This window comes from Cydia pomonella, chromosome 1, assembly GCF_033807575.1.
Source record: "Cydia pomonella isolate Wapato2018A chromosome 1, ilCydPomo1, whole genome shotgun sequence".
Classification (NCBI taxonomy): domain Eukaryota; kingdom Metazoa; phylum Arthropoda; class Insecta; order Lepidoptera; family Tortricidae; genus Cydia; species Cydia pomonella.
Genome location: NC_084703.1, coordinates 7,832,297 through 7,849,244, shown reverse-complemented (window position 1 = coordinate 7,849,244; position 16,948 = coordinate 7,832,297). Strand labels below are relative to the sequence as shown.

The window sequence follows — 16,948 nt, the reverse complement described above, 5'->3', positions numbered from 1 at the left end:
TGTGGGAGTTAGTGAGAGGAAAATTTAGAAAATTGGGGGTACCCTAAGTGTTGTCGCATCACGTAGACTCTCCTCCGAGCCGCCCTTTGCGTTTGCGCGCTTACCCCCTGATCGTTGAGCAGCTCGCGCTTTTAGTTAGACACCTGAGCCAGCAAGAGACAACAAATATGATAGCATTCATCGAGCGAGTTTAAATAAGTACGTATCACGTTGTCGATATTTTGTGGGATAGGCGAGGAATTGTCTAAATATAACGGCGTTGCTGCTTGCTAATGTGTGTATTACGCTTTGCTTGAGTTATCCGCTCGTCCCATGCTCCTGGTGGTGTTGTGTTTTGTTCGGTTGACATGACTATGGAAGATCCGTTCTACGTGGTCAAAGAGTAAGTGTGATGCGGCTGAGGACGTTAATGGAGTTTTTTTTTGCGCGTATCTACTTGACACAGTATCCTCTGTAGCTTGTGCAGTGTGAATGTATGGTCTCACATGTACTGGGCAATAGAAACAGTCAATTTTTTAATTACTTCCCTTATGACCTTTGTGGTAGAAATCTAAAAATAACATACAGGATTCTATTGTTTGTATCTTTGTTAGATATATTGCCAGGGTGATTATCTTCACTTTTGTGTTGTGTCTATTCATTTTTGATGATACAAAAACTGGTATTGTGTATACATATATGTTATGTTTATCAATATTAATCCAACATTTATGCACACTTCAAATAAAACATAGCTTATATCTTCCTAACTAACCGACTTTTAGTAGTATGGTTTGCCTGTAATTATAATATTTGTTAATCTCTTCATTTCTAGCAAAGATTAGACAAGTGTTTGTTTCCCTTGTATTTAGCTATCAGTATTATTTACGTGACAAAAAAATGTATTGTCATCTGATTTACAGAAGTGCTGAAAGTTTCAGCTGAATCAGATACTAGGAAACGTCTTAAATTTATGTTCCAGGATTTGGATCAAACACAGCAAAGCAAAAAAAGTGTTGAAGAATAAAATTATCATTTTTTTGTATGAAATACGCAATAGTAGTTTTCATTATGTTGCCTTTGAAATTTCGTCCCTGGTGACATGACAGTTTCTTAAGAGTCCGTAGTTGATTTAAAATAAATAAACAAAGACAATCATTACGTAAGGATTCCTTACTGCACTTATAAACTAGCGTATGGACATGTGGTAACAATTTGGACAAAGACGAAATTGGAGCCCTTATTATCTAATAATAGAATAGATACAAACAAGATTCAAACTTTATGATTGAATGAATAAATCTAAATGTTATATTATATGACATTACTTATATAATCTAGTACTTCTGATGAGATCAAGTGAGAAATAATCACAGAAGGTAACAGACAATCTAATACTAAGTATTCTATATTGTTACAAATCTCACACTTAATTGATACTCGAATATACTTCACACCCATATAGAACCATCAATCAATCAATCAATTTTTTGTGTTATGGCTCCATCAAGGTGTTGATGATTCTGCCAATGTCAAGGTTGGATAAGACACGGCTAGTATATGAATCTTATCATATTACGGTCATAGACAGTGTTCGGTGGAGTATCCGATAAATCTGCAAAGAAATACAAATTACCACTAACTAATAGACTACATACAACTATTAAACAGTATGAACACTACACTATGTACAGAACATAGTGTAGTGTTCATACATATATATTATTAAATAAATGAGCAAGGTTTGAAATAAATCTCTGACAACTGTTTATTATATTCTGTTTATTATATATGTTGGTCCAACTTTACCTAATCAAATAGAGAAACAATATGAAAATTAATTTTACAAAACCTTTGGCACTACTTGAATAAGAAGTGCCACAGTAATTGTTATTCATTCAATCATAAAATATACCTAGGCGACTCCATTGTAGTCTCTGTCCAATAATGCCACCACCTGTCCATACACTATATATTACTATACATGATTAGATCTTAAAGTAAAGTTTATTTCTACATATATTTCAATTTTGGCAATAATTTGGCTATTTCTGCCCTAGCAAAACATACTTTTAGTAAGTATATAAATTCTGACCCTTTTTTTAAAAAATAGCATTAAAAAGTTGAGCAAAATCGAAATATATATTTTGGTATATATTGGTCTCCGAAATTTGTAGTGGAAAACTCGCAATGCTTTAGTAAATCTTTAACCAAGTTTAAGAAACATATTTTAGTAATTAAAAAAAAAAAACACTGAACAAAATAGGAATATCATTTTAATATTCGACGAATACGAATATTCGTATTCAATTATTCATATTAGTTGCATCACTTTTAAATATCATTTTATAATAACAAAAACGTTTTACGAAATTAAAGCGTTATTGTTTGTGTGTTCCACAAACAGTGAGGTGTTCAAGGCACTAAACAAGACACGAGGCCTATACCTGCGCTGGCAGGAGATCTCGAAGGCCCCCGTGGCCCCAAACAGTCCCGAGGTTGAATGGACCTCCACGGAGCTGAGGAACGCGCTGCGCAGCATCGAGTGGGACTTGGAGGATCTTGAAGATACAATTAATATCCTTTTTGATTGGAATATCCAATACATTTTATTCTTAAGTAATAATTACTCAAAACGGCTCCACACAGAACAAGCCGCCTATTAAAATGTGTCGCTGTTTATTTGCTCAAGCCATTCAAAACACTGATTTCTTTTTTTTGTTGCTTAACGCACGCTGAAACAATTTGTATTTTGTTGCACCATATATGCAGCAAAATCCTTAACCCTTTATTTGACTCTCAGATATGGCAAAAATCACCACCAACATCATCTTTTTTGTATTTATGTCTTATGTACAATTTTTAGGCCTTAAGCAGGCAATGACGCTTGAATCGAAAGGATTAAGCGATAAAAGTGTTTAAAATGGTGGCTACAGTCAGCGTTGGCCGAACGTTTCACCATTAACCATTACAAATTGAACCGGAAACCGTAAAGGACGGTTACAGTTTACGGTTCAATTTTTATTGGTTAATGGTCAATTGCATTAACGTTTCGGCCAACACTGGTTACAGTACGTTAGCTATGTAACATCGTGTGAAAGGGACATGAAATTATTGATAATGTTATATTATGTTGTCCCTGTTACACAATGTTATATTGCTGCCAGCGTAGGAGCACCATCAGTATAATAGTGTTTTAAGTATTAGTTCGCTGGGTAATAGATGCTGCATATTTTGAGGTTGGATATCAGTACTAACCATTGGTTAAGTAACCAATCCACCAATCTCTTAGAAAAGTCCACAAATCATCAAATCTCACAACATTTTTTGGGTTTTTTGTTGAAATGTTTTTTGTATTGTATAGTATTTTTCTGATAATATAGTATTTATCGTTTATAGTTTCGACATGATCTATTTTGGTAGGTAAGGTAAGCATTTTTCTATTGCATACGAAGTTTTTCTGCTTTTTTTGCGAAGTCTCAAAGTAGTTTTCCTCCGAATTTTAAAAATATCAGTCGGTTGACTTTGCTTGTTCTTTGCATATATAGTTATTTTTTGTCACATACTGAAATGCAAATAGCGAATGTCTAATTAAAATATTATCCATTTACAAAATTGTACCCATAGGTAAGTGTATTATTTTACGTAACGAGCGAGAGAATTTGAAACATGTTCCTATTATGTATTAGAATTATGGATTTGAATGTATAATAATAAATAATATATAATATAGGACATTATTACACAAATTGACTAAGTCCCACAGTAAGCTCAATAAGGCTTGTGTTGAGGGTACTTAGACAACGCTATATATAATATATAAATATTTATAAATACTTAAATACATAGAAAACACCCATGACTCAGGAACAAATATCCATGCTCATCACACGAATAAATGCCCTTACCAGGATTTGAACACGGGACCATCGGCTTCGTAGGCAGGGTCACTACCCACTAGGCCAAACTGGTCGTCAATAATGTAATTAATTTAATATTATTAACTATCACAAACGGGACTTAATCGCGGGAGTTAATATGCGATTAAGTCCCGTTTGTGTTAGTTGATAATGTGTAAAAATCGTGAAAGTTTAAAACCGTGTTAATTTAATATTATTTAATTTAATAGTATCAGCATCGCTCGTCGCATTCGTTTATTTATTATTTCTTATGTCGTAGCATTCTGTATTTGTCACTCGTTCTCTATTCGTCTTGTTCGTTCATTACCTTCTTTGGCCAAAGTCTTTTACTGGTCTCTCTCTTAATTAGTCTTATTCGTTCTCGTCGTGGTCTTCCATAACTTCCACGAATAAGAACGAGTGACGAATACAGAATGATACGAAATAAGAAATAAACGAATAATGAATGGGACGAGCGATGATGATAGCCAATTCAATTATCATTACATTTACAACGACACAGGCTGACTATAACGTTAACAATCAGTAAGTTTTTTTAAATGTTATTTTCCAATTGCTTACCTTATTGTCAGAATGATTAGTGATGATGCTATTGTGTTTTAGAATTTAAAGTTTTGTACCAGTATAGTACTTATTCAAAAACTTTAGTAATCATTAAACGCCGCTATGTACGTTTGCTAACATTACTAGTAGTTTACTAATGTTAACCCGTATTGTAATTCAATGAAAATCGGCGTTGGCAAAAGTAGGTATCTAATCAACCTAATATCGTCGTATCCATCCCCAACCTCTCCTTAATTTTTTTATTATGAGAATTACACTAAAACGTATTCCAAATACCAAATGTTGAATACGCCTTTGATCTTACTATAAAATCTATAGCGGAAATATGTTTAATGCTAGATGTTTGATAATAATCAAACTGGAACTATATTAGTCACTTTAAAATTAATAAATCATTGCTATGAATAGTCATAGACAACAATATCCTTAACTCTTTCTCCACGTATCGTCGAAAAGAACTCGTCGAAGTTTAAGATCGACAACAAGGAGATCAGCGACAGGCGGACATTCATTGAAGCTACCAAGCAGGAGGTGAAGGTAAGATAAACTTTTATTGTTACATTTTTTATAGATCGCTGACCAAGCGCTAATCTCGACGGTCATCGTTATATTATGTATCCGTCTATCCATTAAGCTTGTTCTAGCAGCACACATTGACTGCCACGTTACTGACCTGACTTACCCTCCCTTCCTCAACAGGTAATGAAAGGCAAGATGAGCCTCAACAGGAACCGCGACGCGGACGGCACGGCCCGCGAGCCGCTGCTCGGCGAGGAGAGCCCCATGCACTTCGGCAACACGTGGACCTCCACGCCCAAGTACTCCAAGTACTCGAAGCTGGCCAGCCAGACCGACAGGTTAGTTAGCTCACCCTCCCTTTGTAACATTCAATAAGCAATGAAAGGTAACATTAGCCTGAAGAGGAACCGCAATGCAGGTTAACGAGCAACAACTGTTTTAATCCTTTCACCGCCAAAGACGTCAACTGACGCAAGCCGCTACAGCCCAATATCCTTCGTGCATAACGTGCTTCACACGATAGGACATGCTTAATGCGCTTGAATTTGGGCATACCTTTATGCTTATAATTATTACATGGTGCACGGCACGTCCTTCTGAGATAGGTTCGTTATAATTAGTAATTCAATCAACGCCATTGTAAAAGACGGACATTGTCTTTATCAACGTAGACGTAGACTAATCTGACCCTTGTTAGCATAGGACGACATGGTCTCGCCCGCGTGATAGACTACCCGTCTTTTTCTCATTGTATTCATTAGAGTAGGACGGTCTATCTCGCGGGCGAAATACTGTACTACTATATGAATTATAAATTGAAGTATTTTAGTATTTTTTTGTAATGTCAATTTGTATATCTTCTTAAGAGAATAAAGATTCTTAAACCTGAAGTAGACATCTTGTACAAAAGGAAAACTGGTCTCTTTTTCTTTCGTATATTACAACTAATTCAGTTTATAGGTTCGTTAGTTACCGTTTTTTTTTACTCTCAGCTGGATAACAGCTTTGTTTAGTCCTAGCTACAATATATCTGAGTATTACCTATATCGTATGTTTATTGTCTTAAAGAAATATGAAAGAAACAATTTTTTTTTGCATTTTTAGACAAGATGTTAAAAAGTCATTCATTTACTATTAATTTTTGTTCACAGTCCGAACAGGTTCGACGCGTACGACAATGACATAATGTCGATGCAGGAGAAGATGCTAGTGAACCAGGATGACCAGCTGCAAGTGATCAGCAACTCCGTCGGCAGTCTCAAGACCGTGTCCAAGCAGATCGGCATAGAACTGGACGAGCAGGCCGGGTGAGTACGGGGCTTTATGAAACTAGTGGCTCTGTGAGTTAAGTCTTCGTGAATCTGTCGAAAACTGAATAAGTATATGGTTGCGCCATTTTATAAATAATCCAAATACGGAATTGTCAACAAAATTTCATACAATTATCGAACCTGCAGGCGAGTTACTTGTATGGATGAGTTTATCACTTTAATATCACGCGATTGTAATAGATGAACTCTTGATTCATATACGTAGACTAATCTGAACCTCATTAAGCCTAGCATAGGACGAACGAGGGTCTCGCCCGCGAGGTAGTCTACCCGTCTTTTTTTCACTGAATTCATTAGAGAGGGACGAGTAGTCCATCTCGCGGGCGATATACTGTAGCCCCCGTCCTGTGCTAGGCATACAGGTACGTGCAGCTTACAAAATTTAACTGGAATCGTTTGACTAAAAATGCTACACGTAGAGAAGTTTTTTCTGCCGTCGTTCTTTGGATCTTGAAATTTACATATTTCGAACCATAACGTGTTTGGAAACATATTCACTTGGAAGTTTATATGTTAGTGTAAAACATTTTTTTACGTACCTACTTTTTTTTCCACTTACCTATCATATTGTTACATGATATTATAATTTTTCAGTATGCTAGACGACCTCAACACGGAGCTCGAAAACGCCGACTCCAAGTTAGACTCCACCATTAAGAAAGTCGCAAAGGTGCTCCACATGAATAACGGTAAGTTTTATTACTCGTCGACCGCAAATTATACCGCCCAGCGGTCCTAATTTGGATTACTTTTTCCTCAAGAGCATTGTTAAAACATAGGCAGGGTAGAGTCACCGATTTCCTTATGTTTGCACTTTACACGTGACACGCACACATACTAGGCCTGTGCGCGTTGTAATATACTGATCTTTATGAAAGACGGCAGACCGCTAGCGTGACGTCATGACGTGTGCTTGCGTGGCTCCAACATTTTACCGCACGCACACGTGCTAGTCTACCCACACGCGTATGGTGTGCTTTGGCTTTTCCTACTCGAGGTCTGAACGGTGAATGCCTTAAACCCAATCCCAGTATCAAGAAGTCATATGTTTACCTTATCTTGTATATCTGTCAACTCTGTATATTTAATAATATGTTCAAGGCGAAAGCAGACGGACCATTAATAAAAAAATAAAAAAAAATATTATGGGACATTATTACACAAATTGACTAAGTCCCACAGTAAGCTCAATAAGGCTTGTGTTGAGGGTACTTAGGCAACGATATATATAATATATAAATATTTATAAATACTTAAATACATAGAAAACACCAATGACTCAGGAACAAATATCCATGCTCATCACACAAATAAATGCCCTTACCAGGATTTGAACCCGGGACCATCAGCTTCATAGGCAGGGTCACTACCCACTAGGCCAAACCGGTCGTCAAATAATAATACGTAATATATCTGTATGTTTCAGATCGACGTCAATGGCTGGCAATCGGCATACTCCTCGGTCTATTAGTCATAATCCTAATATTGTTTGTTATAATCTGAGCACACTGCGACGCGGGTTGTCGTCCAGCACTCTGAGACACTCTGACTTAGCCAATTTATCTTCAAATGCGCCACAGTGGAACGACGTCAAACTTGTGGTTGGAGATGAGATTTTTTTGTTATTCGGCGATATCTTTTTACTGCCCTAACAAAAAACTATGAAAAGTAAGGATCTTGGAAATCTACTGAGGACTATCCCACCCAAATTTTACGATTCTATGTCAACACCATAAAAAGTTTACGTCGAAAAACAGAAAATTCTCTGAAGTCTTCAGAAAAGTCCAACCACAAGTATGGCGTCATTCCGCAGTGCGCCTTCTGTACTTAGCATTTCATAAAGTAATCCCACATCGGAACTCAATGCTTCTGTTGCATGTATCTTGTGAATACCGTAGCCTGAATATGTTTTTAGTGGAGAGTAGTGACATTGTTGTATTTAAATTTACAATGCACCGTTTATATTGATAGTTAACGTTTCTAGTATACACGATTAAATTAAAAAAAAATTGTGTCGTAAAATGAAATTGAGTCAATGAGAAATCGATTTTAAATATTTAATATTACCTAAATAAAATAATAAAAATAGTAGGGTAAACAATACTATTATCGGGCCCCTACATTGGACAGTTTACCTATTTCATTATTGATTTGCACGAACTTGTACCGTGTTTAGCTCAATTAGAATCCGCTATTGAAATTGGCGCCTTTTTCTACTGAGAAAGTTGCCTTGCCAGTAGTGTTTTTAAAAGACTAGTCTTGAAGACTTTGAAATCTTAAAGACTCACAAACCTTGAAGGTTCAAGCTTTGAAGACTTAAGCGTTGAAGGTTTGAGCTCAAAAACGGTTTAGAACCTTAACGACTCAAGCTTTTTACGAGCTCTTAAGAGTAAGTATTTAAGACTCGGGCCTCATAGAGAGCTCAAGCTTTAAAAACTCGGGCCTATTGAAAGCTCAAGAACCTCGAAGGCCTGAGTCGAGCATTAAGAGCTCAAACAATAAGCGTTCTAGGCAGAAAGTATTATTGTTTTTTTTTATAGAATATTATGAACATAACTACGTTGCCACTTTGTAGTCATGTCTGAGTGTAGTAATTAACAGATCACAAAAAGTCACTCATAAAATTCATCTGCCGTCAAAATAAATCTAACTTTACGTTTAAAGGTATTGTTTATCCACTCTAATTGATATTTTACAAACAAAAAATGCGATAGGTCCAAATTTTTTTTTTCCGTTTTCCCCTATTTCACAAAAAAATATATAATATTTTTAAATTCTAATGACCTCTGGATTACGCTGTTAGAATCGCTCGGGTTCCTCCCGGGCACCTTGTATAACTATCAAATATGCCATAGATTGATCTAATTTGTTAGAAGCTTTTAAGACTTAAATGCTCCAAACCTTATAGACTAAACCTTCAAAACTTAGGAGGCTTTAAAGCTTGAGGCCTAAAGACTTGAGGTTTCTGTGATCGTAAGCAGCAACGCGAACTTATTAATTTGAGGCTTATACGGTCGAGGCTTTAAGGTTCGAGGCTTCTAGACTCAGCAGTCGCGACTCGAGTCTTGTAGTTTACGCCTCGAAGCTTAAATTCACAACACTACTTGCCAGTGTATGACTACGAGCAAAACTCCCACGGTTGGCCGTCTTGTACCCCCTTAATACATATTAACCGTTATTCGTTTACATGTGTTCAATGAATGCTGTTGAAACTACAGTTCCACGTATATAAACGGTGACGGAGTCTTGTAAATTTATGTATAAACGTAAATCAGTAATAGTATTTTTGTAACATTCCCTAATATTATGACCTATATAGTTATAATTAACGCACATGTATTAATTGCGTTCTAAATATCATTAACATTCTGTGAATTAAATAGCTGTCAAATAGAGAGTGTACGAAAAGATGACTTAGATAGATCTCTCTTATGAGAACATAGGTACACATGAAAAATGTGTTAGTACCATATCGCTATAACTTATTGAGCGAAATCTATAGGTCTCTTATACAATAAGGTAAAGTGAAAAGGTACAGAAACGAAAATGAATTATTCGTAGTTTTGTATGGATCGAGAAAAGGAAAGTTACTATTAAGAGTTCAAATAGTCCAATCATACATAGTTTTACGATGAAAGTACTCAAAACTAATTTTAATATGACTGTATTATACCTATCTTGTTTCTATAGTAATCTTCTCACTTACTACTGGCAATAGACGTAATTTATGTAAGTGTAGCGAGAAATACTGGCAGTGACCACATTTACCACAATAGATAAACGTTTTTTTTTTCTTCATATTTCTACCTTATTATGACAAAATCTTCATTATCTATTTATCTTACTCTATCTATCTTATTTATTTATTTATTTTGGACGAAGTTTGTTGCGGATTCTGTTTTGTATCTATGCTTTTGACGAAGCCTGCGCTGTGGATGATATCTCTACTAATCTAAAAATAAGAGTTTGTAATTAAATTGTTATGAGGTTTAGTTAATTATTAAATGATTTATTTTCAAAATTTATCTTACTTGACATATGGCAACATACCTTTAATGTGTTCCCAAATTGATCGTGGTAATTGTTTTCGTATGATCACTGCAATGAATTTAATCTGAATTATACTTATAGATCGGGGCATTGCAATAAACCGAAACTCTTATGTAAATACACAATATGAATATTAAGGGGATCATAATTATGTAGACAATTGTACACAACAGTTATTTACTTAGTATATGTATTGTAAAATGTTGTACGATACACGTGCGAATAGGTAATTCGCAACTCGTGTCGATTTAAAATACTCCCTTCGGTAGTGTTTTAATTTATCACCACTCGCGAATTTCCTATTTTCTGCACTTGTATCGTAAATAACTATTTTAGCATGCCTTGTTTTGTCACAACTTACGTTCTGTGTATACTCTATATCTAGGTATTTAAATAAAAGTAAACAAAATCTACCCTCAAACTACTCCTTAAGCCAGTTGAGGGTAGATGAAACCATTACATGATCAAACAATGTAGGGTAAAGTCAGGCCGTTTAGTGACAAATCCAGGCTGTTTTGAATTATGTTGGTTAACCAATCCATGTTATAACTACCCGAAAATGTATAAATTGTTTGTTTACTTTTATTTAAATACCTAAAGATACAAAGTATAGTATATAACGTATTGCATGAAGTATTTTATATTAAGCCGATAGAGGCGCAATACAACGCGGAACATCAAACTACTGAAAACCTCAGACACCATACTCCATGTGATTTATTTCAACATTTATTAGCTTTATCCTCCTAAGGGGCACGGTCCTACCTATATGAATTATTAATTTCGATCGAAATAGAAATCATCTTCAATTGGAACAGAGTTGCGGTTGTTTTGGTCTGTTAAATTTTCTAACAAAACATAGTAAACTCTGTTCCCTACACTGTAGATTCAAATTTCACTGACTTGTATGGCTGAGCTTTAGGAGGTATGATTCACTTCAATGACCAGCAGGCATGGTCTTAGGTCGTCACTTTATTTTAGGTAAATATATGCATTTTCGAAACAAAAAATACAAGATGGATTTACCATTCGCTTGATTTTAAGCAAATTATTTAGAGGTTTTCAGTAGATGGTGTTGCTAGATTATTTTATTACAGAACTTACGTTAAGATATATAAGTACCTATAACCGCCAAAGTCAGATTACCTAATAGTGATAAACGTGAAAACTCCATTATATAAACAAAAAAATGTATAATACCAGTAACTCGCCATAGTTATGTACTCGTATCATGTTAAGAAAGTAGGAACCATTAACGCTGGCGAAGTTCTATATAAAAGTGAAAGATATGTTGAAATCGTGAAGCATCTTCAAGCAAGGTTTTGTTCACATACTTCGATACCTAGCTTGTAAATACAAATAGTTATATTTGCTGCTTGTTTTGCCTATACATTACCTACACATTCGCTGTACAGTCCGCTGCAGAGATATCTGACCACATGCCGTGAATGTGGTAACATTACGAGTTACATTACGACAGTCAATAAGTCAAAATTAGAATAAACCGACTTGTTTTTCCGAGACTCACCTTTTTTAAACCGAGGTTTTTGAGGCCAGCGTCGAGACCTTTATTGAGTATTTTTCAAGCGCAACTCAAAAGGACTCTAGCCGCGGAATGGATTCTTTCCACCAACCTACACCACTAAAGAATCCCACATTTTTCGTATTTTCCGCTCTATAGACCGCTTCATTTATAACTCTACATGGCATTTGCAATGACTAAGTGTGGCAATGTCATGACATGAAACTCCCTCACTTTATCCTCAAAGTAAGCTTAGTCGGACTATACTATATACCACTACTTCTATGTAATGTTGGTGAGATGGTTCTGCTAGTGGCTGTACGTACCTATTAATTTACACCCTATTCCTATTAGCTTACGGTTACATTTCAATTGCAACCTTTATTGAGTTTATCGTCCTAGGATGTTGGTGTTTCATGATTCAAAAATTAGTTGTTAAGTGGTTATTTATTTCTCACTTTATGCATTCACATGGTGGATTAGGTGTCTAAACGTTAGGTTAGCATTCTTTCAGGATGATTCAGGAGACGTGATTAGAAATCCACTACTTTCCATGTATTTTCTTTTTTATTGGAGAATGGTAAGCACCTGACCACAATCTCACTTTATGGTAAGTGCCGATGCAGTCTAGTCATTATTATAGGATCGGTATTTCAATGTTATATTGATTTTGTTTTTGTCTATTAATTAATAAATCATGATCACCCGGAGACCAGTGGTCATTTCTCCATACAAAGGTACTCGACTGTTTCCTCCGTGATTTTTGACCCTATAGCAATGTTTTTTTTTACACATTAATATTATCAATATCTGTGTCGGACTGTTTGCTTTTTTGATATTCTTTTTAAACATCACAAACACTTCAAACTTCGCAAAAACGACCTAATTAACAAGGCCGCAAAGAACATAATGATTGATACCAATATATATGATATGAATTGATACCAATTAGCCCAAAAAGGAAAAAAACCCTACACATTTAGATTTCAACATTTCGTTTCGATTGGTTTAGTTTTGGAGGAGGAAACAGTCGAGTACGAAACCTAGATTATATAGAGGTATTTTCGCCTAGGCTGCAGTTGTGCTTATCGCATTTCTCAAAATTACTTAAAATTCTCAAATCTGAGAAAGGTCTCCGCTGGCCTTACTTCTTAACCATAACGAGACATCTGAGCTAGTAATATTGGCAGCCACTTAATATTAATACTGGGTATTAATACATTTAATAATATACCAACTTTCGATACTTAACACGTCTCCTGACTCAACCTGTATATTGTGTATATAATTTCTTAAAGGGCGCAAATGTGAATTAATTATAGGATATATGTATTCGCTTCAGTGTCTAAATAGTATTGTTTCCTTGATGTATTGTCGTTTCGACGTTTGAGATTTAAGAATGAGACAGACAATAACGTCCTCCACCTTGTCGTTTGAGACGTTTTGTATAAAGCCCAGTGTTCACTACAAGAATAGTAAGCCGTTGATACACATCTTGAGGACAAATCTCTATTCCCAATCCGTTACCATTTTGCATAAACTTTGTATGACGGCAATGGAATGTAGGAAACGAAAAATGTATTGGAAATGGGACCTTTTTTTCTCCGATTAGGCTCGAATGAGCTCGTGATTGTAAGTTCAAATAACAAAAATCCTAAATCTGGAAAAAGTGTAGTGTACATCTTTAAATAAAATGGCCCTTATGCACAGTTTGGATTGCATAGTGAGCAACAAAAGGCCCAGTAAGTTCGTGTTCTTTTCTCACTCTCACTGAGCGTAAGCGTAAGCGAGATGGAAGTGCGTGCACAGTAGGAGCACTAATATCATGTTTTTATAATTATATTCTTTTGTACGTTTAAATAAATAAAAAAATAAAGTAATAGATACGTTCCCTCAAACGTCATATTGCCGATTTGTAGGAGCAATTTTCATGTTGTTTAGCTTTTGTGGATAATTTGTTAGAATTTTTTGAAGTTCATTTTTAAACTATGGTCATGTTTTTTTCTATAGACCGAAAGTCAAAAATTCAGGATTCGAATCGATACAATCCCTCGAGAAAGGCCTCAAGATTGCTAATTAAATTTATAGCTGCATTGTGATCCAAAAAAGCGCTTCGACATTTAAAAACTCAGTTGTCTGAACCTACAGCATTGTGAGAGAGACGAAATATACCAAAATATATCGAGCAATATGTGGCACGGTATCTTAAGATGCCGTGCTATAAGATATCGTAAGATACCAAAATATATCTTATAGCTTCGTGTGTGGACTCTGTCAAATGTTACGTAAAATATAACGTAAGATGCCTTACTATATCTTTTTTGCTATATTTCTTGGTCTGTAACAGGCTTCAACCGGTCAGGACCCTTATCAAACACAGACGAAGAATAAAAAGTAACTTAAGATGATGAATAACACCTTAGCCGCTTAATAGGTAATTTTGCTACTGACTGAACGCTCTCTTTATACTTAGGTAATACTGAAAGTTCCTAGTCAAAAACTATAATATTTTCTTTTGTTATCCCTTTTCTTAATTATTTCTGACAATGCGTACAAATTATCTTTACGTAATGATCAACATGAAAAGTTTTTCTCAAAAACTTTTTGTAGAAAAATTTGGGTCCTCAGTAGTTTTGTATGATGTTTGTCTATCTATAAAAGTATTTTTTACTTGACTCATTTGGATACCCTAAGGTTGTCTGAATCTGCTGATATGCGGTTTTTCCTCCCTACAAGTGCGATTTTAGTTTGAAGAGACGCTGTTGAAAGACGAAGGACGTTGATTACCATCCGTAAGATTAATATGAAAGGGACTAAATTTATAAAACCTGCAATAAGCATTTACTCGAGAAGTGGGCTTCATCATAAGATAATACTCGTCGCCTGGTAGAGTTAGACCAATATAAGTCTGCAGCGATTTTGATAGCCCAGACTGTGCAAGGTTTCAAACGTGCAACTTCTATGAAATTATGACGTATAAATAATACTTGCAGTCTGTATTGCCAAAATAGTAGCAGAGTTATCTTGGTTTAACTCTATAGCTTTTTTTGTCAACTGAGGGCCCTGAGGGGCACATTGAAAGTCGTATCAAATTCTAACGCATAAAATTTTTCGGGTGAAAATTATTAAAACGATCGACGTATATTTTCAAAATGCCAGGATTCCCAAAATACACATTACACCCAAATAAATTGTACATCAACATTTATTTTCAATCAATAAACCTTGTAATCTCTAACGTGGCTCATTATAGAAACTTTCAGTATTGCCCACGTTAAGCTATAAATTGTTGATAGTAGGTACAGTCAGCGTCAAATACTTTGTAGCAACCAAAGTGGCCAAATAGTTCGGTACACCATATATTTAGTATGGTGTACCGAACTATTTGGCCACTTTGACTGCTACAAAGTATTTGACGCTGACTGTACCATGTTTGTTCTTTAAAAATGCATGATTACTCAGTAATTAAGGTAAATCGGTATGTGGACGCTTTTTGGAATTTCTGTATAGACGATTACGTGTCCACGTGGCATAGACCGGTCTGTTGCGATAAATTTTCCCATTAGCAGGACGGCTCATGTAGTGAATGTTGGGTTAAGGGTGCTTTCGGTTAGCTTTGGTATGATTTAAGTACAGTGCATCAAAATAGTGACGGCCAATGTGGCCAACAATATCGTAACACACCTTTGTTACCATAGAAATAAGGATGTGTTGCATATATTTGGCCACATTCACCGTCAGGATTTGCTGCTGATTGTATATAATAGTTTATGAACCACGAGAATAGCTTTTTTGCGCATAATCTTTCTTTTTTATGAACCATCTTACCTACTCGTATCTTTAATTTGTAATCCTAATAACCGAAAGCTCCTTGGGGTAAGTTTGGATAAAATCGTTAAGGTTTACAAACAAGGATCCATCTGTCTTTACATAAAGTGAGATTCCTGATGGAAAAGTTGCTAACATCGGCTTGAGAGACGGACGTATCCCTTATTCGATCTTATCCACAAAAATTACGCATACTTGTCCTTGTAGGCTGTGAATTTGCCACAAAGTTTTATATTATTGTAATCTTGTGGCCTAAATTAGTTGTGTTAATGTGACATTGCATAAATATCTGTTATAATTATACACTAAATATATTACTAGCATGTTATTAATGTCATTGCGGTCCCAAAAGTCTTGAAATAAACCTATTTTGTTTACGGATGTGTTTTGTTTTTTTTTGTAAACGCTAATGGTGTATGTCGTAGAAAAATCAAAACATTTAAAGTAATATTTAGTTCTGCGAGATAATGTATTGACCTTATCTGCGACAAAGCGAATCAGTGCCGCGCCATATTGTGAACCTGAATCAGAAACATAAATTGTACAGTCAGCGTCAAATACTTTGCAGCAACCAAAGTAGCCATATAGTTCGGTACACCATATATTTAGTATGGTGTACCGAACTATTTGGCCACTTTGACTGCTACAAAGTATTTGACGCTGACTGTACATTGACACTTCACGCCAAAGCAAGTGCTGCCCTTTTCAGTTCACGTACTTTTTTTGTGCATTGTGGGTTCTGCCATCTTGTGGATTACATTGGAAGCTTAGACTTGACATTTACACTTCGCGCCTATGAATAAGGGTCCCCTATGCTACAATTTAAGCACGCTCCCTCAACTATAACTATAACGTCAATATAATATAAACGTCTTATTTTCATGAAAACTTAACATTTGTACTGTTTGAAATTCTAGACTGTCGCTTGCCAATTTGGTGCAAATAGTTCAGACGAACTCTACTAGTAGAGAATTAACCGAATAACTGAGAAAAACTCAGAAAGTTTATAATATAACAAAGTATTCATTTATTTCATTCCAACCCATACACAAAACTGTAGGCTTAAGAGCTCGACGAGGGTGCGGAGTGTTAGGGTCGGCATCGCACATGTAACTTCTCTGGAGTTGCAGGCGTACATAGACTACGGAGACTGCTTACCATCAGGCGGGCCGTATCGAATGCTTGTTTGCCACCGACGTAGTATTTAAAAAAAAAGAGCTTATTACACTTGTCCT

The 16,948-nt window shown here is 35.6% G+C and overlaps 1 protein-coding gene across 1 annotated transcript; it reads left to right on the top strand.

Annotated features, from left to right (window-relative positions):
• Positions 1–205: 205 nt before the first annotated feature.
• Positions 206–16,094, top strand: LOC133527755 (syntaxin-6). The gene is made up of 7 exons (XM_061864948.1): positions 206–382; positions 2,387–2,556; positions 4,906–5,000; positions 5,163–5,320; positions 6,134–6,289; positions 6,908–7,002; positions 7,740–16,094. Exons 1-7 carry the CDS (start codon positions 348–350, stop codon positions 7,814–7,816), a joined length of 786 nt encoding a protein of 261 aa, XP_061720932.1. The 5' UTR covers positions 206–347; the 3' UTR covers positions 7,817–16,094.
• The last annotated feature ends 854 nt before the right edge of the window (positions 16,095–16,948 follow it).